This window comes from Ranitomeya imitator, chromosome 1, assembly GCF_032444005.1.
Source record: "Ranitomeya imitator isolate aRanImi1 chromosome 1, aRanImi1.pri, whole genome shotgun sequence".
Taxonomy (NCBI): Eukaryota; Metazoa; Chordata; class Amphibia; order Anura; family Dendrobatidae; genus Ranitomeya; species Ranitomeya imitator.
This window is the reverse complement of record NC_091282.1, coordinates 648,256,136-648,280,998: the sequence shown is the minus strand read 5'-3', so window position 1 is coordinate 648,280,998 and position 24,863 is coordinate 648,256,136. Positions and strand designations below refer to the sequence as shown.

Sequence of the window (24,863 nt, the reverse complement as noted above, 5' to 3'; positions counted from 1 at the left end):
AAAAGATATTATCTAAATTATATGCAGAAGAAGACTAAGCAGTGTATGGGGGTGAGTCCGTTCCTCCTCGTGGTGCCCCTGGATAAAGCCTGATGCTGCAGGCCAAACTGAACGCGGACAAATGTAACTTTTGTGACTGGCAGAACGGAAGGTGTAATCTTCAAACTTTTATAGATAACAACTACGGGAATGCCTGTCACAAATGAGAATATGATGAAGAACTAGAATAGGAAGAATAATAATAGTTGAATAAAATGAATATGAAGAATGTAATAAAAAAAAAATAGGTAGAAGATGAAGAAGAAGATGAATAAGGTGAAGAAGACGTTGATGTCAAAGATGCTGATGATGATGAAGATGAAAGTGTGGGAAAAGTAAAAAAAAAGAAGGGGAAGGGCGTGGAATAGTGAAACATCAATATCTGACAAAATAAAAAAAAAATTTACATAGTCAATATCTTTGTCACTCCGAACATCTTTAAAAAAAAAAAAAATCATGCTATTCTATTTGATTGGGCTAAACCTCTATGACTTTAGTGTCTCCGTCACCTCCCCAAATACATCCTGCATTATTCTTAGTTGTTTTCCTTCATGTAGAATGAACTTACAAGGAAAGAAAGGGTTTATTTTAATTCTGATATTTTGGTCCCATTAACTTGCATTGGGATCGGGTATTGCTATCGGCGATATCCGATATTTTTTGAATATCGGCCGATCCAATCCGATACCGATACTTTCCGATATTGGAAGGTATCGCTCAACACTACTCTTCACTACTTATAGCAAAAATATGTTAACAGAAAAAAATAACACACTAGTTCAAATCACCTAATTTTCCCATTTTTCAAATATAAAAAAAGTTGGCAATGCTGTGTCCATAAAAGGTAAACATTTTAAAATATATAACATTTTATTTTTTTATTGTAAAAGCTACACAAATTTGATATCTCCATAATCACAATGATCTTCAGAATAAAGTGAACAGGTCATATTTACTTTAGAGTGAACACCATAAAATCAAAGCCTAAACAACAATGGTGGAATTGTGTTATTTTTTTCTATTTTTCAGTATGTTTTATGTTAAAGTGAAGGGAGTCAATGAAAACTTCCAAAAAATGTCTGTTGAAAGTTGGGGAGGAAAAAGTAAAAGCACAAACAGGAAATTGGCACCGGAAGGAAGGGGATAAATCTAGAAATGTTTCAGCCACAAAGGACTCTTCACCAGACATGAAAAAAAGTCAGCATAGTCTAATGACCCAGGGTGGAGTGTAGAGTATGATGGACCTTCCTTGTGTAAAAGTGATCAATCTGTAAATGTACTGCTCTGAAACCACGGAAGAGAAAGATCATCGAAAAGATCATTTGAAGTCTCTGTTATGCACTTTTCTAGTGTATCAAAAAAACCTCAAGGTGTTAGATGTTCAGTACAGTTATTTCTGTCACTGCCACTTCCTCCACCTCCTCAGCACTGACATACTGTTAAGTGGTCAGTACTGAAGAGCCCACACTGCCAAGGCATGTGGAACATTTCTATAGACTAGGACTAGAGGGGCTGAGATAAAAGATCTGAAAGGACTTTGACAGGTTGTGGGCATCTAGTCTGGACATCTGGGAGAGATGCCAGTTAAACCCTGGAGCTGTAGATATTCAATATGGCTATGAAGATGAAAATGGAAAAATTTGAAGGATGAAGCTCATTTATCATGTAGGTGGTCAGAAAGGGAGGTGGTCACTTCCTTCCTGGCTGATTATTACAGTCTATAATAGGAGATTTACATTAATCTCCCTTAGTGCAGAGTAACGAAGATGCTGCCATTAATATTAACCCTGTTGACCTCTCCAGGTAAGAAATAATTTATTCCAAAGGCTTTTGCTTGGATTTGAAAACAAAGGTGGTCTCCTTTTTGGGGGGCATATATTCTGGTAGCGTATGTATCACGCTGAAGATCCAGACACAGTTATGACCCCAAATTGGTCTTTGTTTTTCAGTGGTTGCTATTCCGATGGTCGTGTATCAGCCAGTGGATGTCATGTATGTAGATGTGGAGACCACCGCTGAACTCACCTGTGAGTCCAGTGAGCCATTAGAGTCTGGAACTGGGATCTCCTGGTACCGAAAAAGTTGGAGAACTGGAGGAAACATTTCACTAGTAAAATCCTGTGCTAAAGATAATGGCCAGAATAAGTATGTCTGTAATAATAGCCATAATACGACTACACTGCTGATACGAAACACACAGACCAGTGACTCCGGAGATTACATCTGTGCATCTTACCACAACAATTTTGGAAATGGAACAGCCCTGGTTGTCGGAGGTAAGACACATAAAAATATCATTGTGACTATTTGTTAAAAAAAAGTCACAAAATCATCAATATATTGTTAGCAGGTACCAGCTCTGGTGATGGGGTGTTTTTTTTTATTGTATTTCAAAATGCATTTTACCCCATAGGCACCCAAATATTTTTCATTTTCATTCCTTTAAATTTTTTTTCTCCTCATCTTCAAAAAGCACCAACCTTTTGTATTTTTCTTCCAATGTAGCCATGTAATTTTTTTTCTTCAACAGGATGAAGGTTTCTGGAATTAGTATCAATTGTATATTATGAAACAGGAAAAATCAACATTTTTTATGTAATAGAATTGACAGAAACAGCAATTCTGACATTGTTTTTAAATTTTCTTTTTTTTTTTACAAATGTTCATTCTGGTAAAAAATAACACATTAATACATTAATTCCATAGGTTAGATTTAGAGCTGGGAGGATGGATTCACAGTATAGGATTGGGAGGGCCTTTAGCCTTGAGTGATGGAGCTCTGTGAATCTTCTACTTTCCGGGATCCCCGGCATAGCTTTTAATAACCCAAGCTGGTGCCATGCCATCTGTGCATAACATCGCAATGACATTGCGCCAGACCAACTAATCAAGAGCCTCATCGGATTGACATATTAAAATATCTGCACCCAAAATTAATGGGACTAGCCCCTAATATAAACATGTAAGACCAAAAAGAGTTTCTTTTAACCCTCCTCTACGGAAAATCTACATCAAGTGACGCATAAACCACACGTGACGATTTGGTGAAAAAATAGCAAAAAGGGACCACAATGTCCAAAAATATGAAGTTTATTAAAACATGAGTCATAATATACAATATACAATATACAATAATATACAATATTATACAAGTAGGTAAGAAGTATGACTAAAAACATATAAAGGGAGGGTAATCGTAATAACTTCAACAGAGAGGGGATCATATATTCCCTAAAATAAGAGGCAAGAAAAAGTCCGCTATTACTATTATTCATATTCAGCATATGCATAATCCTCTGCAGTATACAATATGGATGATAAATTGATTAATATGTGATGCATTAAAGTCAGTGCAACAGAGTATGCAAAATGGAATATCAGAAAAAATATATCTAGTGTGCATGAATAAAGTCATCGAAAGGCTCATAACCAAACAATTACAGCTCATAAAAGGCAGTCTCAGCAGTGATTATGAGAATAAAGGTCATATACTGATAATACCTTGAGACATGGTGTATAATTAGAGCCAGAAGTAGCACAGAAGGGGCGAACAGACACTTCTTCATGCGTTTCACCTTACTGGGCTTCATCAGGAGATGTAGCTAATGTTAAAAGATGGGTACTATTTATATGATGAAGGTGCATTGTGAAGCAATGTGGAGTGCTTCCTTTCATGATGCAGGCCTGTACGCCGTGCATGATGGGAGAGAGGATGTAGTCATCAAACCCATCACCACGGCAAGGCAACAACTCACGTCACCACAAGGACACAACAGTGCATGCGCAATGGCGCGTCTGCGCTAAAGTAGAGTGCTTGTAACGCCCTGCAGAATATGTTGGCGCTTTATAAATAAAAATTATTATTAATATTATTTGTGGCGGTCGTTTTATGGAAAATGTCAGTACTGACGGTCCTGTCGGATGATTTAATAATCATGAGATCAAGAATGTCAGCCTGTAGTCTGTATTTCCAAGTAAACTTAATGTTCAAATCAGTAACATAAAGATGGCCCTAGAAATTGCCTAACTGTGATGTGGACCCCTGCCAAATAAAGAGCACATCATCGATATAACGAGACCATGAGACAAAAGCTTCATGCCCAGGTGTTTTAAAAGTCTGTTTCCCTCTACCACAGTCCCAGGGCTAAATTGGCATACAAAGATGCACATGATGCCACATAATTGTACCCTGGAGCTGTAGGAAGGAGCGCTCCTTCAATACAAAAAAATTAGGGTCAATATAAAATGTATTATTATCAAGATGAAATCAATCAAACCCAGAGCCAGATTGGTCAGACCTAAGCAATATTTGGCCGAATTTATCCCTTGGACTTTGGCCTTGGATGATGGAGCTCTGTGAATCTTTAACCTTCTGGTATCCCTCGTGTAGATTTAACTAGCCAGGCTGGTGTGATGCCATCTATGCGTCACACCACATTGCGCCAGGTCAACTAATCAAAAGCCTCATCAGCCTGAAGTCCTGCAAATCGATCTGTTCAGCTCTAGTCAGATTGATTAAGTTGATGCCAAATTGAATTTTTTTTTCGATTTTACTATTTAAAAAAAATTAAATTAAACGTTTACAAAACTAAAAGGAATCATTTAGGGAAACAATGTGAATGACCAAAGTGAAAAGATAGTAGGTAAAAAATAAACTTTTATTGATAATATTTAAAACCAGTAAAAATACAAAAGTTAGCCATGAGATGGCAGCACAAGGTGGTTAACAAATGAGTACAAAGATAGGTAAAACACAAAGGTGCAAGAGTAAAGCTATAGCTAATGACTACCAGTGAAATGCAACAAAGAAATGGCACATAGTACAGACAATAATATGAAGTACGGTGAAGTATAAGCCAAATGGAGTGTCACACATCAGAGGTAGACATGTAAGAACAAAGAATATATATAGTGTTTACCAGAAATGCAGTGTGGCACCAGGAGTCACTACCTATGTTTTGGCACATGAGCCTTCTTCCGGGGGAGTGACTATCATGTGGGACCAGCAACGCTATATATCTGCAAGAGGCCAAAAAGAATGATTGAACCAGAAAGGTTCATAGAGGGGATGTGTGCCGCCAGTGTGGATTGGCGCATGCTTATGCCCACTCCCAGCCTATTGCTGCCATCCACCAGCGCTTCACGGAGGCATCCATATCATGTGACTCGGAGCCCCACCCACGTGAGACACGTGAGAGGAATCCGGGCCAGAGGACAGCAACGCAGCCAATGAGACACGCCAAGGCATACCTCCTAACTTTTGCGCCGTGGCAAATTGTAGCCACACCTCTGACCACACCCATTTCACAACTAGTCACGCCCCAACCACACCCATTTAGCACTTCTGATCACAATGTTTCGTAAACAATAATTATAAACAAAAAAATATGGCCACACATGATGCTCCATACTGTATAATGGCCCCACATGATGCTCCATACTGTATAATGGCCCCAAATGATGCTGCGTACAGTGTACTGGCCCCACGTGATGCTCCATACTGTATAATGGCCACACATGATGCTCCATACTGTATAATGGCCCCAAATGATGCTACAGTGCACTGGCCCCACGTGATGCTCCATACAGTATAATGGGCCTACATGATGCTCCATACTGTATAATGGCCACACATGATGCTCCATACTGTATAATGGCCCCAAATGATGCTGCGTACAGTGTACTGGCTCAACGTGATGCTCCATACTGTATAATGGCCACACATGATGCTCCATACTGTATAATGGCCCCAAATGATGCTACAGTGCACTGGCCCCACGTGATGCTCCATACAGTATAATGGGCCTACATGATGCTCCATACTGTATAATGGCCACACATTATGCTCCATACTGTATAATAGCCCCACATGATGCTTAGTACTGTATAATGGCCACACATGATGCTCCTTACTGTATAATGACTCCACATGATGCTCCATACTGTATATTGGCCACACAGTGCTCCATACTGTATAATGGCCACACAGTGCTCCATACTGTATAATGGCCACACATGATGCTCCATACTGTATAATGGCCACATTATGCTCCATACTGTATAATAGCCCCACATGATGCTTAGTACTGTATAATGGCCACACATGATGCTCCTTACTGTATAATGGCTCCACATGATGCTCCATACTGTATAATGGCCACACAGTGCCCCATACTGTTTAATGGCCACACATACTGCTCCATACTGTATTAATGGACACATTATGCTCCATACTGTATAATAGCCCCACATGATGCTGCGTACAGTATACTTGCCCCACGTGATGGTCTATACAGTATAATAGCCCCACACGATGCTGGGTACAGTATAATGGCCACACATGGTTACCCCACCCCCATCATTGCCTTCTCCATCACTACACACACACACACCTTTCACTGTGCACCCTCACAGCAGCCGGCAGCTTCCACTCCCACGGCGCTGAATGGTGTCATCCAGCTGCGCCGCTGACTGCTCACGTCGCTGCAGCTGTGATACGCCACTGATAAAGACCTCTCTGTGTCTCCTGTGCCAGTCAGTGTCAGAGCAAGTAGCAATATCTGCTCCGATCCGACACAGCCAGCATCCGCTACGTACACCTCGTACACACACGGCTCCGCTCCGTACACCTTATACACACACGGCTCCTCCCCAGACACCTCGTACACACACGGCTCCGCTCCGTACACCTCGTACATACATGCTCCACTCCGTACACCTCGTACCCACACGGCTCCGCCCCGTACACCTCATACACACACGACTCCTCTCCATAGATCTCATACACACACGGCTCCACTCTGTACACCTCGTACACACACGGCTCCTCTCCATACATCTCATATACACACGGCTCCACTCCGCACACCTCGTACACACACGGCTCCGCTCCATACACCTCGTACACACACAACTGCGCTCCATACACCTTGCACATGCGGCTCCGCTCCGTACACCTCGTACACACTGCTCCGCTCCGTACACCTCGTACACACACGGCTCCACTCCGTACACCTCGTACACACACGGCTCCTCTCCATACATCTCATACACACACGGCTCCACTCCGTACACCTCATACACACACGGCTCCTCTCCATACATCTCATACACACACGGCTCCACTCCGTACACCTCGTACACACACGGCTCCGCTCCATACACCTCGTACACACACAACTGCGCTCCATGCACCTTGCACATGCGGCTCTGCACCGTACATCTCGTACACACACGGCTCCGCTCCATACACCTCGTACAAACACAACTGCACTCCATACACCTTCCACATGCGGCTCCGCTCTGTACACCTCGTACACACACGGCTCCGCTCCATACACCTTGCACATGCTGCTCCGCTCCTTACACCTCGTACACACACAGCTCTGCTCCTTGCACCTCGTACACACACGACTCCGCTCCATACACCTTTCACACGCTGCTCTGCTCCGTACACCTCGTACACACACAACTGCGCTCCATACACCTTGCACATGCGGTTCCGCTCCGTTCACCTCATACACACACAGCTTCGCTCTGTACAATTCGTACACACACGATTCTGCTCCATACACCTTTCACACTCTGCTCCGATCCGCACACCTCTTACACACATGGCTCTGCTCCGTACACCTCTTACACACACGACTCTGCTCCATACACCTTTCACACGCTGCTCCGCTCCGTACACCTCGTACACACGCGGCTGTGCTCCGTACACCTCGTACACACAGCTCCATGCACATCTTACACACACGACTCTGCTCCATACACCTTTCACACTCTGCTCCGCTCCGTACACCTCATACACACGCGGCTGTGCTCCGTACACCTCTTACACACGGCTCCGTCTACCTCTTACACACAAGACTGCTCCATACACCTTTCACTCGCTGCTCCGCTCCATACACCTTGTACACACACGGCTCTGCTACATCCACACTGTAAACACCTCCTGACCTCACACTTATGCTTACCCTCATCCAGCGCCATGACAACCAGCAGAATCCTGTACTCGGAGGTCCTCCCAATCATAGGACCCCCTGACTCCTCCCATCCTGTGACCTTATCAAACGTCCTGTGCGCACAGAGCAGCCATTATGTGATGTGCTGCTCTGCAGGTGCAGTGACTCAGGGAGCTGACCGGGTGATAATACACACCTCCCAACCAGTGCGGGACTAATGTCCCGCCCGGGATCGCGGGGCTGACTGTCAAAATCGGAACAGTCCCGCTGGATCCGGGACGGTTGGGAGGTATGGCCAAGGGATGAGAGAGAAGGGGAAGTGGGCCCGCACTCGCATCACTGGTGTGCGAAGGGTTGGAGCTGTTGCATATAGGTAACCATGGTGACCAGCATATATAGAAAGTAACATGATGGAACGCGTAGAAACCATGATTGTTTACATAGAAAGAGTGAAAGTCCATAAGACAAAAGCAATTATGAGTATTATAGATAAGAATACATAAAGTGCTTTAGATAAGCATGATTAAAAAACATCATAATAATGACGAGAGGTTGTAGAGGTGTAGGCCTGCGGCACAGCGGACGAAGCAAACAGTTCAGTAGACAAGGCCACAGAAGAGGTACACAGTCCAGCGGTCACAGTCACAGAAACAGGCCGGTTCTCAGTGGGCACCGCAGGGATATGGTTGAGCGATGATCAGCGGAACGATGCTATGCACTCCGTACTTGTCATTGAACCGTGTGGAGGTTTCTCTGGGCTGTGTGTCGTAAGTCACGACAGATTTGCTAACCGAGTATGATGGCACAGATAGCAGGTGTGGGTAAGTCGAGAGGGAGTCAACTGTCTTTGTGCTCACACGCTGGTTCCCCGCCAAAAGCCCCATCTTCCCGCACACACCGCTATTTAATTTGGACCCGCATAGGTAACATGATCAATGCTGGTGCAGGTAACACATTTTCCACAAGGGGAAAAAACCCATTTCTGATAAGGTTTATTGGTAGAAAAAATTGTGAGTTTGTAATAGTATGCAGGTACTGAGTATGTCACCACGGAACAGACAGACCAACAGTTGAGGGGTTTAATAACAGGAATCAGGTTCTCCTCGCAGGGAGAAAGCAATGGAAAATAACTAGCAATAAAATAGTGCAAAAATATGGGAGTCAAACAGTGTAACAGAAGTAAGCAAGATTTCTTGAGAAAAGAACACTTATCAGACTGATGAAGACTTGCTTGAAGGGTTGTCTTCTCCAACGTAGGTGCCGAGAAACAGCGGCACTTGTCGTCTCTCTGTTGTCCGTGGGCTGAGTAGTCTCTAGGAGCCTGCTGCCTGGGGTTTCGGGAGTTAATGTGATATGCACAGGCTCTGAATCTTTAGCTTCTACAGCACAGCCTATCCCGGGAAAACGATGGTCAGCCTATTATTAAGTCTCTCACCAAGAATCAGGGGCTCTGCACTGTTAAGTCTCTCACCAGGAATCAGGGGCTCTGCACTGATACCGTGGGTACCAGGGGTCAAAGTCTCTGTACTGATACCGTGGGTACTAGGGGGTCGCAGTCTCTACATGGGCCAATGTCTCTACACGGGTCTCAAAGCGCCCCTCTCCCGTCACAGCAGAGTTCGCTTTCATGTACTCACAAGATGCAGTCTTTCTGGGCAATCTCCCTGTATTTGTCCTCAGACCGGGAGCTCTCTCTCTCTCCCGGAGCGCAGCTGCACCCTGCTCTGACCGCTGCTCACGCTGCTCTGTCCCTGGCGCGCGTGCCTTTCCCGCTCTCTGCCCGGCTTCCTTCCTGTCCCAGTCTCTAAGTCTGCACCCTGGGGAACCCGTAGCACAGTTCAATGGTTCCAGGCACAGAGCTGAGAAGGTAACCACCCCAGACTCTTCTTGTGCTTCACCTCCTTACAGGTTGATTATAGGGTACATAATAGGATCTCACTAAATGGTCTCTTAGATTGCTGAGCTGAGCTCCACACATGCAGTTCACTGGCAGGTCATCTCATCAGAAGCTGCCAAGGGAAAACAGCGAAAGAGGAGGAGGGAGATTGGGGCAGGCGCCGGGCATGTAACAGCAACACAGGAGGCGGCTCACAGACACAAGAGGGGGATGATGGATGGCTGGGAGGCTGCTGAAACGGGGGGAGACACCATACCTCTGGGGCGCAATACAGGTATGGGGCGCAATTTATAAAAGTCAATATTTCAGTGTTACTAGGGATCAGAAGCATAAGAGCCACCTTCACAGAATGCAGCCTTAGTGCTGCTGAAGGTGGCTCTTTTACTTAAAAATGCCCTGGGGTGGGTGACAAGTTCCCTTTAAATCATTCCTGTTTAGGTCAAAGAAAAAAGATTTCAAATCCACCTTATTGCCATGCCAAATTAGAAAAATGTCATCAAAGAATCGGGTCCACAATGGGACCCGATCCAAAAATACTGTACATCTGATGAAAATACCATATAATGTACTGAAATACAGGTAAACCAACTCTAAGTAGAGAGAAATAGTGAAAAAAAATTCAATTTTATTGTGGGTTTTGTTTTGGTTTGTTTCGCCATTTTCTGAAATCCACAGCTTTTCAATTTATTCATTGATGGAGCTTAATGAGGGTTTGTTTTTTTGCACGTCAAGCTTTTATTTTATTGGTACCATTTTGAGGTACATGATGCATCAAATTGATAATTTTTTTGCATTTCATGGGAAATGTGTGTTGAACAAAAAAGAGAAATTCTGGTGCTCCAATTTTTTTTCTTTTTTCAGTTCGCAGATTTCACCGTATAGGTTAAATTTATATTTTCATAGATCGCACCGTTTACAGACACGAATAAATCAAATATGTTTATATGTTTTATTTTTGAATCGGCAAAAAGAAGGTGATCAATACTAAAAAAAACTAACCATAAGTTGTTACATACATGACATAGGGTTTGAAGAACCAGCTGGCCACAACAACAAAAAAACATGAAAAAATGTGAAAAACGTCTTTCACTGCCAGAGATTTTGGGACATACTGTAGATAATAACTAAAGTATAACATTTTGAAAAACTGAATATCCCAAGCCCTTAGATTTTAAGAAAATTCCACCTAACAGTTTACAGTTTATAGTTGTTTTATGTATATACAGTACTATTCTTTTCTACATATATTTCCAGAAAGGTCTACATGCGAAGGATCAGTCCATCTTCTTACCCCCATTCAGCAACCTTTTCCCATTAGGACGGTGCAGTTGGCTTGTGTTGTACATGGGGTTCATCATGCCGTCCACATAACCTGGATCATCTCTGGGATACATTCCAAAGGAAAGATCACATCAATTCAGAGATCAGACGGAACAAGGATTTTTATGAACATGATCTCTCTTCCCAGGGAAGAATGGAATCATGATGACTGGGTGATATGTAAAGTCTGGCTCAGTTCCATCCGAGTCCTAGTCCATTTGGAAATACCAATTGAAGGTAATGTTGTTCATCTCCAATAGTTTCTAAATTTATAAAAACAATGAAATCTTCACACATGAGGTTGGGATTCTAGCGAGTCCGAGAAAAATAATCAGATCACACAATCTCTGTATAACTACCTCTCTACTTACAACTGAGATTTGAGGTGAGGTTCCTCAGCTGGACTTTATTGCCCTAGACTAGTTTGCGCATTGAGCCCATGGATAACAAGCAAGGATGGATCCAGAATACATGGAGAGAGTTTGAAGGTCTGGTTCGATGAGGGAAGATTGATGAACTGGAGTGCTGAGTTAAAGCAGGGGGAAAAAAGGCTGGTTCCCCCCTCCCCCCATTTTTGATAACCAGCCAAGTGAAAGCAGACAGCTGGAGGCTGGTATTCTCAGACTGGGTAGGGGGCATGAATATTGGCAGCCCGCAGCCACCCCAGAAAAGGCACATCTATTAGATGCCCCAATTCCGGCTCTTCCCAATTGCCATGGTGCGGTGGCAAGTGGAGTAATATGTTTGGGGTTGATGTCAGCTGTTTCATGGCTGCTGACATCAAGCCTAAGAGATAGTAAGGGAGAGGTGTCTATAATACGCCCCCATTACTAATCCCATAGTCAGATTGCAAAAAAATCATAGCCATAATAAAGTCCTTTATTTGAAATCAAAACTCCCCACCCTCTTTCACCCATTTATTCACAAAAAATAAAAATAAAAAAGCAAAGTTTACACTCACCATATTCCTCACCTGTTCGATGATAATCCATTAATGGCCATGTCCCACGACTATCTGGATAATTTGAAGAGCGGTTATGGAGTGCTCACCAGGGCTGGAGGGAAACTTTGTACCGGGTCGGTTCTTAAAGGGGAAGTATCATGGCAGCAGTGACCCGGTCCGTGGCCCTGGGCATCCAATAAAAGGGAATATAGGGGAATTAAAGTTTATGGGGTAAGTGTTCGTGACGCCACCTGTGGTATTTGGCAAATAAGAGATGTAAGCCGACACTGCTTAAAGGGGTCCGCTGGGACTGATGGTGATACAGCAGAGTTGGTACAGCTCTCCACAGGCAGAGCTTTAGTCCCAGAGCGCTCAGGTTGTTATATGGTGGTGTTGGCAGTTGTGGTAGTTTTAGTGCAGGGTGGATGGCGCAGTAAAAAGTGTGAGGACCCAGCAAGATGCAGTATCCAAAGCTTTACTCACAGTTCTTAGTTGCCTCAGCCGGGGTGCTGTGTCCTCTGTGTAAGTGGTCCAGCCAGCTCTCAAGCAATTTGTATGCACTTTCCAGAACCCTCTTTCATATGTCCTTTCAGGGGCCGTCGCTCTGCTCTGGCTTTGCCCCTCCTCTGCTGCGCCTGTCCCAAGCCACGGGTCTTGTCAGGCGGTGTGCACTAAATCCCCCTGAATCTTATATGGCTGTCTTTTCAGCAAATGTATGCAGATGTGGCTGTGCTCCTTACAAAAGCCACACCACCAGTTAGCTAGCTGAGTCCTTAGTTTCTCCACTAGAATGGGGCCGGTGCCCCTGCACGTCTGCTCAGCTCCACTTCTCTCTCAATCTTCCTAACTTTCCCTCCTAAATTAGCTCCTCGCCTGCCTGCCGTAGCAACTACTCCAACACCCTTTCCTATCCAGCCTGGGATGAGGCCTTCCTCCCTTTGGGTATGCCCAGGTGCCCTGACTGAAGTGTCTAGTGTTGAATGTAGGTGTAGGGTTCCGTGCCGTGCCCCCTCCTTACCTGAGAGCGGAATACCGCACCTCTGGATGAGGTGCAGTACTCTGTGGCGACTGGACCCTCAGGGGCGCTACAGTTACATCAGTGATGCGACCGCTCTCCACACTAACCGGAACTGACATGAGAAAGGTCACATAAGTTCATAGCTGATGAACCCCAGTATTCTCACTGTCCTGTCTCCGTGTGTTCTGACTGGCTTGCTGAGCAGTCGCACCATGCCACCGCTCAACAAATCACCCAGATGTAGCAGTGCTGGTGCTCTTGATGGGATAGATATGGATTTTCTTCTCATCGGAAAGGTAAGGAATATGGTGTTTTCTTATTTTGAATTTTTTTAAATAAATGGGTAAAAGAGGGTGGGGAGTTTCTTTTCAAATAAATTACTTGATTCTTGCTTTGCCTTTATTACATTAAGACTATGGGGTTAGTAATGGGGGGATCTTACAGACACCACTCCATTACCAACCTGTTGGCTTGATGTCAGCTGACATTACAAAGTTAACATAAACCCCACAACTATTATCCCACTTGTCACCACATCAAGGCAAGTGGGAAGAGTGAGGCTAAGTGTCAGAATTGGCGCATCTAATAGATGTGCCTTTTCTGCAACGACTGAGAGCTGATGCTTTTAGTCTGGGAGGGGCCAATATTCATTGCCCTTTCTTAGGCTATTAATATCAGCCCGCAGCTGTCTGTTTAGCCTTTTCTGGTTATTGATTATAGGGGGGCCATGTCATTTTTGAGGGTTCTTCTCTCCTATAATAACCAGAAAAGGCTAAACAAACAGCTGTGAGCTGATATTATTAGTATGGGAGCCTTTATGGCTATTGGCCCCTTCCCAGAATAATAACACAGCCCCCAGCCAATAGCTTTCTCTCAGCTGTTTATAAAAATTACATCAGTGGCCATAAAGCAGCTGACATCAACCCCAAACCTATTACCCTGCTTGTCACCACAACAGGGCAAGTGGGAAGGGCTGGGCAAAGATGCGCCTTTTCTGGGGCGGCTGTGCTATTTTTAAGCTAGGGGGGCAATAGCTATGGCCTCTTCCCAGTCTGAGAATACCAGCCCCCAGCTGTCTGCTTTAGCTTGGCTGGTTGTCAAAAATGGGTGGACCCCAATAAATAAATAAATAAATAATTCAAAAACACAGAGTGGGAACCCCTCTAATTTTTGACCAGCCAATATAAAGCTGACAGCTGGGGGTTGCAGCCCGCAGCTGTCAGATTTACCTGCACTGGTTATCAAAAAATAGGGGGGAACCTATGCCATTTTTTTAATAAATTAATATATTGCACAGGCTGATGAATACTTTCATTAGCCTCGTCTGCTCTTGCTGCTACTAGTGGAAGCAGGTGTAGGAAGATGAGAGTAGTAATCATCAGCTGACGACTGTGACCAGCGGTAACCTTTTTACCGCCATTCACAGCTTCTGGCTCACATGATGTCATCTGGCAGCATGGGAACTGCAGCTCTATGACCAGAGTAAGGATCTAACTGCCGATCAGAGCCTGTGTTTTCTGTCATGCAGATGACAGATTGGCAAACAACAGACGTTTGATCCCCCATTCAGATGATTCAGGTTCAAGTTTGGGTACCAAACTTTTTTTAAATGTTCGGCCGGACCTGAACATTCATGGGTTCACCCATCACTACACGTTTTTGCTCCTACTGTAAGAATTTTGGAGAGGGTATTTCTGGATAATTTATTTCCTTCCCATTGAATTAAAAGGTTCAGTCAATAAGGGATAAACCTTTCAATCCAAGGGTTGTCTAGCAGCTAGGCTCCCATGGGGAACACCTAAGCATCTCCAATTATTCTCTCAAAACATCATGCACTTGAGTCAGAAGTTGAAATCTGTGAACCTTTTGATACATAAATTTGATAGCATCATTAAATTTTCCCAGGAATTTCAAAAAGTACTCTGAAAACTCCAATTGCTCTGAAAAACATTTAGGACACTATTCTTTTTTTTTTTTACAAACACTAATCTTCTTCATTACTGTGCAGCCACACACTATCTGAACAATTTTTTTTTTCAGTGTTTCATGGCTTTCTCTTCCTATTTCTTTAACTAAGCTGTGAGCTGTGATGTCCTCTCAATATCCAGATTGACCCTAAAATGACAGCTGCATTCCCTTGTTTCCTGCCTCTACTTTTATATAGGCTAGCATACTCCCTCCAGAATGGTTGTGCTTTTGCATTGGCTTTTTTTGCAGCACTTACCATTTTTATTTACCGTACATATTTATGTCTTCTAGATGCACAAAAGACATTTGTCTCTGCATGCTCTTTATACTTGAGGTCGGTCCTGACGGCCATCGTTCTGGTGATCTGCATGGTAGCTGTACATCTCTCTCATACTTACAAATCATGAGGTAAGTCCTGCATATCAACTAATTTTAATCCTACATTCTGTTCTTCAACTATTTCTCCTAATTTCTAAGTAACTGCAGCTGCATCTCCCTCCTCCTGCTCCCCTTTGTCTTCTATGTATTGCTGTATTTTAAATTAATTTTGGTGGTTGAGGAGTTTTGATCTTTGGCATTTATGACCCGGCTGATCATAGATTACATGTACTTCCTCAGCTAAATTGGTACAGCCTGAGTTAAACTGCAGCAGCATCCACCTCCTTCCTCTCCTTTTTGTCTTCTATTTATTGTTTGACTCTAGATGGAGTTGGTGGTGGAAGAGTTTTGGCCTTTTGCATTTATGACCCCGGTCGATTTAAGGGGCACATTCCTTCCCAGTTAAAGGAGTATATCCATATATTTATGGCATCATAACCATGTCATAAAAACTGATAGTTGTGTGTCCCACTTCAGGAACCTGATTGTGTCTGAAGAACATATCCCTGCAACGGTGCTACATGTGCAGCTTTCTTTATTCACTTCTATGGGATTTCCAAATAGTATAGTGCAAACGTGGATCTAATATATAATTGCCTAGAATACTACTTCCTGCTAATGTCTGGAGCTAATGTCCGGAGATAAGTGACGTCAACAGTGTCCAGTGTCTGATTGGTTGCCGCCTGCTGCGAGCGACCAATCAGAAACGTGCCGTACTGTGACACAGTCCGCCCGCCATTTTGGTGTGATTTTTGAATTTTTACCTCACAGCAAGTTTCTACTGCGTGGAGGCGGGCCCAGTGACGTTGCTCTTCAAGCTCCAGCCGAATTTAAAGGATATATGGATTCTAGACTCCCGATTCTTTAGAATCGGGCTGCCATCTAGTTTGTCATAAATGTCCAAGATGGGAATACCCACATGTATTACTTCACTGACTTGATATGTAATGGCGCCCCTCAATGATAGAGCACAGTACTACATCTAAATTGTAATGCACATTACCTGCAGCATGATGAACTCCTCTGGGCACTTGGTGAGGATGGCTCCATATTATTTTTTCTGACGCAGAACCTCTACAATTTCAGTAATTCAAAGTTTATGAAGAGTTAGAAATTCTTAGACTCTTACCTATACTTTGTTCTTGGTAGGTCTCCACCATATTTGACTATTGGGGCAACCTTACATGTTTGGGAGATCGATTTAATAAGAGAAGAAAGGAGGAGATCCACAAAAACACAATAGGTAATCCAAGAAAAAACCCAATATAGATGATCCTGTGACCAAGTTTCAAAGAACAAAGCTGGCTAAGGGAGAACATTGGAGAAAAGGATTATTGTCCAATTCATCACTGCCTCGGCACATTGTGCTCCGAAGTAAAAAATGGTTCTTTTAAGGACTTTTTTTATTTCCACCTTCATGTTTTCTCCTGTTTTAAGTTGATGTTTCTTGATTTGTTCACATGGTCAAAGAAATGTGTGGTCCAGAGCACCACCGGTAATCAATTTCTGCCAGACCAGTGCCCTGAAAACTTCCTGCTACCTTCTGAAATCCCTAGAGCCACTTCTGCCATCCTTGAAGCACGATGTACGTGTGATGTCAAGTCAGGCCTACGAGCAGCCAAGATGTCTGTAGTAAGAAGATGTTCATAGGGCTCTGATCTGGCAGCCAAGGACTGACATTGTGGCCACTGGACAAGGGTCCTGCAAATCTTTTTGATCATCTCTATTTGTTTCGCCAGTTTTGGTTATCCAGATGTTTAGAATAAATTCTTCATTTTTTACTTTTTAAAGTGTTGTATAATTTTTGCACAATGGGACAGAAATTGGATCTCAGTGCTCGGACTGGCCGCGGCTCTCCCTCCCTTCATACGTAGAATATGTGAAGCTGTTATGCTAAGGTCAGCAGAGCCGGGGACAGTCTGAGCACTGAGGTACAATCTCTGTCCCATTTATATGTCCATGTGACTGCACCCTAAGAGACAAGATAAAAAAATAAGCAAATGAAGTATCACAAAGGTCCTGATTATTTAAGACCAGCGCTTTTCATGCTGACCTTGATAACGGGCCAGGGTGGTATATCAGGCACAAAGTGGCGTACGCCTCACTACAAATCCTCAACATTCAGAGACTGGTGTAAAGAACGCCCTCACTCCTCACTGAATTTTTGCAAGCGGGAGTTACCAGGCCCCAGCTCCACCCAATTTTTCAGAACTGTGAAAAAATCGGATGAAAATGTGAACATTTTTCAAAAATTTGCCCAGCTTCATGTTGCACAAAAAATTTGCAACTTTTCAAAGCTTCTTACAAGTAAAAGCGTTAATGAATCGGGCATAGTTTTCAACAGTACATTTACCCATTACTTTCCAATTTATTTGCATTTTATGATATGGTGCCTGGCACCGATGAAATTAGCTATCAATCCTGTCTTACTATTATGTAGTGTTTTTGAATTAATTTTTAATATGATGAGTTAACCCCTTCATGACCCAGCCTATTTTGACCTTAATGACCTGGCCGTTTTTTGCAATTCTGACCAGTGTCCCTTTATGAGGTAATAACTCAGGAACGCTTCAACGAGCGGTTCTGAGATGGTTTTTTCATGACATATTGGGCTTCATGTTAGTGGTAAATTTAGGTCGATAATTTTTGTGTTTATTTGTGAAAAAAATGGAAATTTGGCTAAAATTTTGAAAATTTTGCAATTTTCAAATTTTGAATTTTTAATCTGTTAAACGAGAGAGGTATGTGACACAAAATAGTTAAGAAATAACATTACCCACATGTCTACTTTACATCAGCACAATTTTGGAAACAAAAATTTTTTTGCTAGGAAGTTATAAGGGTTAAAAGTTGACCAGCGATTTCTCATTTTTACAGCAAAATTTACAAAACCATTTTTTTTAGGGACCACCTCACATTTGAAATCAGTTTGAGGGGTCTATATGGCTGAAAATACCCAAAAGTGACACCATTCTAAAAACTGCACCCCTTAAGGTGCTCAAAACCACATTCAAGAAGTTTATTAACCCTTCCGGTGCTTCATGGCAGCAGAAGCAACATGGAAGGAAAAAATGAACATTTAACTTTTTAGTCACAAAAATGATCTTTTAGCAACAATTTTTTTTATTTTCCCAAGGGTAAAAAGAGAAACTGGACACCAAAAGTTATTGTACAATTTGTCCAGAGTACACCAATACCCAATATGTGGAGGGGAACTACTGTTTGGGCGCACGACAGGGCTCGGAAGGGAAGGAGCGCCATTTGACTTTTTCAATGAAAAATTGGCTCCAATCTTTAGCGGACACCATGTCGCGTTTGGAGAGCCCCTGTGTGCCTAAACATTGGAGCTCCCCACAAGTGACCACATTTTGGAAACTAGACCCCCCAAGGAACTTATCTAGATGCATAGTGAGCACTTTGAACCCCAAGGTGCTTCACAAATTGATCCGTAAAAATGAAAAAGTACTTTTTTTCACAAAAAATTTCTTTTAGCCTCAATTTGTTCATTTCCACATGGGCAACAGGATAAGATGGATCCTAAAATTTGTTGGGCAATTTCTCCTGAATACACCGATATCTCATATGTGGTCACAAAACCACTGTTTGTGCACACGGTAAGGCTCGGAAGGGAAGGAGCACCATTTGACTTTTGAATGAAAAATTAGCTCCAATCGTTAGCGGACACCATGTCGCGTTTGGAGAGCCCCTGTATGCCTAAACATTGGAACTCCCCCACATGTGACCCCATTTTGGAAACTAGACCCCCCAAGGAACTTATCTAGATTAGGGTTGAGCGAAACGGGTCGTTCATTTTCAAAAGTCGCCGACTTTTGGCAAAGTCGGGTTTCATGAAACCCGATCCGACCCCTGTGCGGGGTCGGCCATGCGGTACGCGACTTTCGCGCCAAAGTCGCGTTTCAATGACGCGAAAAGCGCCATTTCTCAGCCAATGAAGGTAAACGCAGAGTGTGGGCAGCGTGATGACATAGGTCCTGGTCCCCACCATCTTAGAGAAGGGCATTGCAGTGATTGGCTTGCTGTCTGCGGCGTCACAGGGGCTATAAAGGGGAGTTCCCGCCGACCGCCATGTTACTGCTGCTGATCTGAGCTTAGGGAGAGGTTGCTGCCGCTTCGTCAGAAGCAGGGATAGCGTTAGGCAGGGTCCATTAACCACCAAACCGCTTGTGCTGTAGCGATTTCCACTGCCCAACACCACCTTCGGTGTGCAGGGACAGTGGAAGCTACATTTTTTTTTTTTCCCCCTCAGCGCTGTAGCTCATTGGGCTGCCCTAGAAGGCTCCCTGATAGCTGCATTGCTGTGTGTACGCCGCTGTGCAAACCAACTGCTTTTTTCAAAGCACAAATCCTCTTGTTCCTTCCTTTCTGCACAGCTATCTTTTTGGTTTGTACACACTTTTTATTTAATTTGTGCATCAGTCCACTCCTTATTGCTGCCTGCCATACCTGGCTGAGATTACTGCAGGGAGATAGTAATTGAAGGACACTCCCTGTTTTTGTTTTTTTTTTTGTGTGAGATTAAGATTGACATTTCTGCCAGAGTGCCATCCCTGTCTGTGTCATCTCTCACTCAGTGGGCCATAGAAAGCCTATTTATTTTTTTGCTTGATTTGGGTTATAAAATCTACCTGAAAAAATCACTACATCAATCAGTGGGAGAAAAATATTGGCCTCAGGGCTTGTGTGCCACTCTTGACTCCTGTGTGCATCATCACTCACTCAGTGGGCCATAGAAAGCCTATTTATTTTTTTGCTTGATTTTGGTTCTAAAATCTACCTGAAAAAATCACTACATCAATCAGTGGGAGAAAAATATTGGCCTCAGGGCTTGTGTGCCACTCCTGACTCCTGTGTGCATCATCACTCACTCAGTGGGCCATAGAAAGCCCATTTTTTTTTTTTTTTTTGCTTTATTTGGGTTCTAAATTCTACCTGAAAAAATCAATAAATCAATCAGTGGGAGATTAATATTGGCCTTTGGGCTTGTGTGCCAGTCCTAAGCGTGCCATCTCTCTCTCTCAGATAGTGGGCCATAGAAAGCCTATTTATTTATTTATTTTTTTATTGGGTTTATAAATTTTCCCTGGAAAAAAAAAAAAAAAGTGGGAGATTAATATTGGCCTCTGGGCTTGTGTGCCAGTCCTGAGCGTGCCATCTCTCTCACAAATAGTGGGCCATAGAAAGCCTATTTATTTATTTTTTTTTGGTTTTATAAATTCTCCCTTAAAAAAAAAAGGGAGATTAATATTGGCCTTTGGGCTTGTGTGCCAGTCCTAAGCGTGCCATCTCTCTCTGTCTCTCAGATAGTGGGCCATAGAAAGCCTATTTATTATTTATTTTATTGGGTTTATAAATTTTCCCTGGAACAAAAAAAAAAAAGTGGGAGATAAATATTGGCCTCTGGGCTTGTGTGCCACTCCTGACTCCTGTGTGCGTCATCTCTCACTCATTGGGCCATAGAAATCCTTTTTTTGTTTTATTTGTTTTCTAAATTCTCCCTGAAAAAATCATTTTATTTTCTTTGGTTTCTAAATTCTTCCTGAAAAAATCATTTTATTCTATTTTTTTTTTCCTAAAGTCTCCCTGAAAAAAAAAACAAAAAAAACAAATCAGTGGGAGATTAATATTGCCCTTTCTGCTTGTGTGCCAGTCTTGACTCCTGGGTGTGCCATCTCTCTCTCTCTCTCCAATTGTGGGCCATAGAAAGCCTATTATTTTTTTAGCTTGATTTGGGTTCCAAAATCTACCTGAAAAAATCACTACATCAATCAGTGGGAGATAAATATTGGCCTCTGGGCTTGTGTGCCACTCCTGACTCCTGTGTGCGTCATCTCTCACTCAGTGGGCCATAGAAAGCCTTTTTTTGTTTTATTTGTTTTCTAAATTCTCCCTGAAAAAATCATTTTATTTTATTTGGTTTCTAAATTCTTCCTGAAAAAATCATTTTATTCTATTTTTTTTTTCCTAAAGTCTCCCTGAAAAAAAACAAAAAAAAAACAAATCAGTGGCAGATTAATATTGCCCTTTCTGCTTGTGTGCCAGTCTTGACTCCTGGGTGTGCCATCTCTCTCTCTCTCTCTCCAATTGTGGGCCATAGAAAGCCTATTATTTTTTTTAGCTTGATTTGGGTTCCAAAATCTACCTGAAAAAATCACTACATCAATCAGTGGGAGATAAATATTGGCCTCTGGGCTTGTGTGCCACTCCTGACTCCTGTGTGCGTCATCTCTCACTCAGTGGGCCATAGAAAGCCTTTTTTTGTTTTATTTGTTTTCTAAATTCTCCCTGAAAAAATCATTTTATTTTCTTTGGTTTCTAAATTCTTCCTGAAAAAAATCATTTTATTCTATTTTTTTTTTCCTAAAGTCTCCCTGAAAAAAAAAACAAACAAAAACAAATCAGTGGGAGATTAATATTGCCCTTTCTGCTTGTGTGCCAATCTTGACTCCTGGGTGTGCCATCTCTCTCTCTCTCTCCAATTGTGGGCCATAGAAAGCCTATTATTTTTTTAGCTTGATTTGGGTTCCAAAATCTACCTGAAAAAATCACTACATCAATCAGTGGGAGATAAATATTGGCCTCTGGGCTTGTGTGCCACTCCTGACTCCTGTGTGCGTCATCTCTCACTCAGTGGGCCATAGAAAGCCTTTTTTTGTTTTATTTGTTTTCTAAATTCTCCCTGAAAAAATCATTTTATTTTATTTGGTTTCTAAATTCTTCCTGAAAAAATCATTTTATTCTATTTTTTTTTCCTAAAGTCTCCCTGAAAAAACAAACAAAAAACAAATCAGTGGGAGATTAATATTGCCCTTTCTGCTTGTGTGCCAGTCTTGACTCCTGGGTGTGCCATCTCTCTCTCTCTCTCCAATTGTGGGCCATAGAAAGCCTATTATTTTTTTTAGCTTGATTTGGGTTCCAAAATCTACCTGAAAAAATCACTACATCAATCAGTGGGAGATAAATATTGGCCTCTGGGCTTGTGTGCCACTCCTGACTCCTGTGTGCGTCATCTCTCACTCAGTGGGCCATAGAAAGCCTTTTTTTGTTTTATTTGTTTTCTAAATTCTCCCTGAAAAAATCTTTTTATTTTATTTGGTTTCTAAATTCTTCCTGAAAAAATCATTTTATTCTATTATTTTTTTTCCTAAAGTCTCCCTTAAAAAAAAAAAAAAATCAAATCAGTGGGAGATTAATATTTACATTTGTGCTTCAGTGACAGTCCTGCGTGTGTGGCATCTCTCTCATTTGTTGCCACCAACAACAGAGTGTGTAACATTGTGCCTGATTTTCGTTGTGGTCTCACTCACCTGTAAAGGGGTAGCTAAATCATACTGAAGTTATAGCTCACTGTGTAATTTGTGTGACAGCAACAAATACCGTTAGTTTGTTTACGTTTTTAAAACAATGAGGAAGTATGGTGGAAGAGGTCGTGGCCGGGGGCGTTCATTGTCAGCTGGTAATGAGGGTAGTGGTAGTGGTGGAGCATCAGCTGGTCGTGGGAAAAAAAATATTGCACCTAAGTCTGGAGCTGTGGAGCCAGGTTCGTCGTCTGGCTACACAAGGCCTCGAACGCTCCCTTTTCTGGGAGTAGGAAAACCGCTTTTAAAGCCGGAGCAGCAAGAGCAAGTTTTGGCTTATCTTGCTGACTCAGCCTCTAGCTCTTTTGCCTCCTCTCGTGAAACTGGTAAATGTCAAAGCAGCGCGTCGTTAGTGGATGTTCACGGTCAGGGACAAGTCGCTTCCTTGTCCTCTTCAGCAAAAACAACAACAGAGAAGAATGCAGCAGGCGACACAACGGGTTACTCCATGGAGCTCTTTACACATACCGTCCCTGGCTTAGAAAGTGAAGCAGTTAACAGTCCATGCCCATTACAAGTTGAATCTGACATGGAGTGCACTGATGCACTGCCACAGCCAGACTACTATGCTGGTCCTTTGACTCAGACCACAACATTGCCCTCGCAGGGTGCTGATCAAGAATCAGACCCTGATTTGACTATGTTGCCCCATCACGAACGCTATACCACCGACCGACACGGTGACACAGACGAAGTTGCACACGAGCTACAAGAAGAGGTAATAGATGACCCAGTTCTTGACCCCGATTGGCAGCTATTGGGGGAACAGGGTGCAGGCGGCAGCAGTTCTGAAGCGGAGGAGGAGGGGCCGCAGCAGGCATCAACATCGCAACAGGTTCCATCTGCCGGGCCCGTATCTTGCCCAAAACGCGTGGCAAAGCCAAAACCTGTTGGAGGACAGCGTGGCCATCCGGTTAAAGCTCAGTCTGCAATGCCTGAAAAGGTATCCGATGCTAGAAAGAGTGCAGTCTGGCATTTTTTTAAACAACATCCAATTGATCAGCGCAAAGTCATCTGTCAAAAATGTTCAACTACCTTAAGCAGAGGACAGAATCTGAAAAGTCTCAATACAAGTAGCATGCATAGACATTTAACCACCATGCATTTGCAAGCCTGGACTAACTACCAAACGTCCCTTAAGGTTGTAGCACCCTCGGCCAATGAAGCTAGTCAGCAACGCAACATCCCTTCCGGCAGTGTAGGGCCACCATTTTCCGCACCACCTGCAGTATCTGTGCAGGTTTCTTTGCCAGGCCAAAGCAGTCAGGGTCAGGGAATCACCAGTTTCGTAGTAGGAAACACTGCATCTAGGGCACCGGTGGCAACAATACCATCTCCCACCGTCTCTCAGTCTGCCATGTCCACCGGCACCCCCGCTAGTTCCACGATCTCCAGCTCTCCAGTCCAGCTCACCCTACATGAGACTATGGTTAGAAAAAGGAAGTACTTAGCCTCGCATCCGCGTACACAGGGTTTGAACGCCCACATAGCTAGACTAATCTCGTTAGAGATGATGCCCTACCGGTTAGTTGAAAGCGAAGCTTTCAAAGCCCTGATGGACTACGCTGTACCACGCTACGAGCTACCCAGTCGACACTTTTTTTCCAGAAAAGCCATCCCAGCCCTCCACCAGCATGTTAAAGAGCGCATCGTCCATGCACTCAGGCAATCTGTGAGCACAAAGGTGCACCTGACAACAGATGCATGGACCAGTAGGCATGGCCAGGGACGTTACGTGTCCATCACGGCACACTGGGTGAATGTGGTGGATGCAGGGTCCACAGGGGACAGCAAGTTTGGGACAGTTCTGCCTAGCCCACGGTCTAGGAAACAATTGGCTGTAGCCGTTCGCACCCCCTCCTCCTCCTCTTCGTCCTCCTGCAGAAGCGAGAGCTCGTCCACAGACCGCAGTCGCACAACCACTCCATCCGCAGCTGCCACTGTTGCACACCAGGTCTCC

The 24,863-nt window shown here is 43.3% G+C and overlaps 1 protein-coding gene across 1 annotated transcript; it reads left to right on the top strand.

Annotated features, from left to right (window-relative positions):
• Positions 1-1,586: 1,586 nt before the first annotated feature.
• Positions 1,587-17,315, top strand: LOC138657995 (uncharacterized). The gene is made up of 5 exons (XM_069745579.1): positions 1,587-1,842; positions 1,989-2,315; positions 11,155-11,457; positions 15,441-15,557; positions 16,677-17,315. Exons 1-4 carry the CDS (start codon positions 1,806-1,808, stop codon positions 15,554-15,556), a joined length of 783 nt encoding a protein of 260 aa, XP_069601680.1. The 5' UTR covers positions 1,587-1,805; the 3' UTR covers position 15,557; positions 16,677-17,315.
• The last annotated feature ends 7,548 nt before the right edge of the window (positions 17,316-24,863 follow it).

Bases quoted from the DNA above. Each gene is read 5' to 3' on its own strand.
- LOC138657995 (XM_069745579.1), top strand. From the start codon at position 1,806: ATGCTGCCATTAATATTAACCCTGTTGACCTCTCCAG. The intron at 2,316-11,154 runs GTAAGACACATA...ATATATTTCCAG, and splicing joins AACAGCCCTGGTTGTCGGAG to AAAGGTCTACATGCGAAGGA. The intron at 11,458-15,440 runs GTAATGTTGTTC...TATGTCTTCTAG, and splicing joins TTTGGAAATACCAATTGAAG to ATGCACAAAAGACATTTGTC.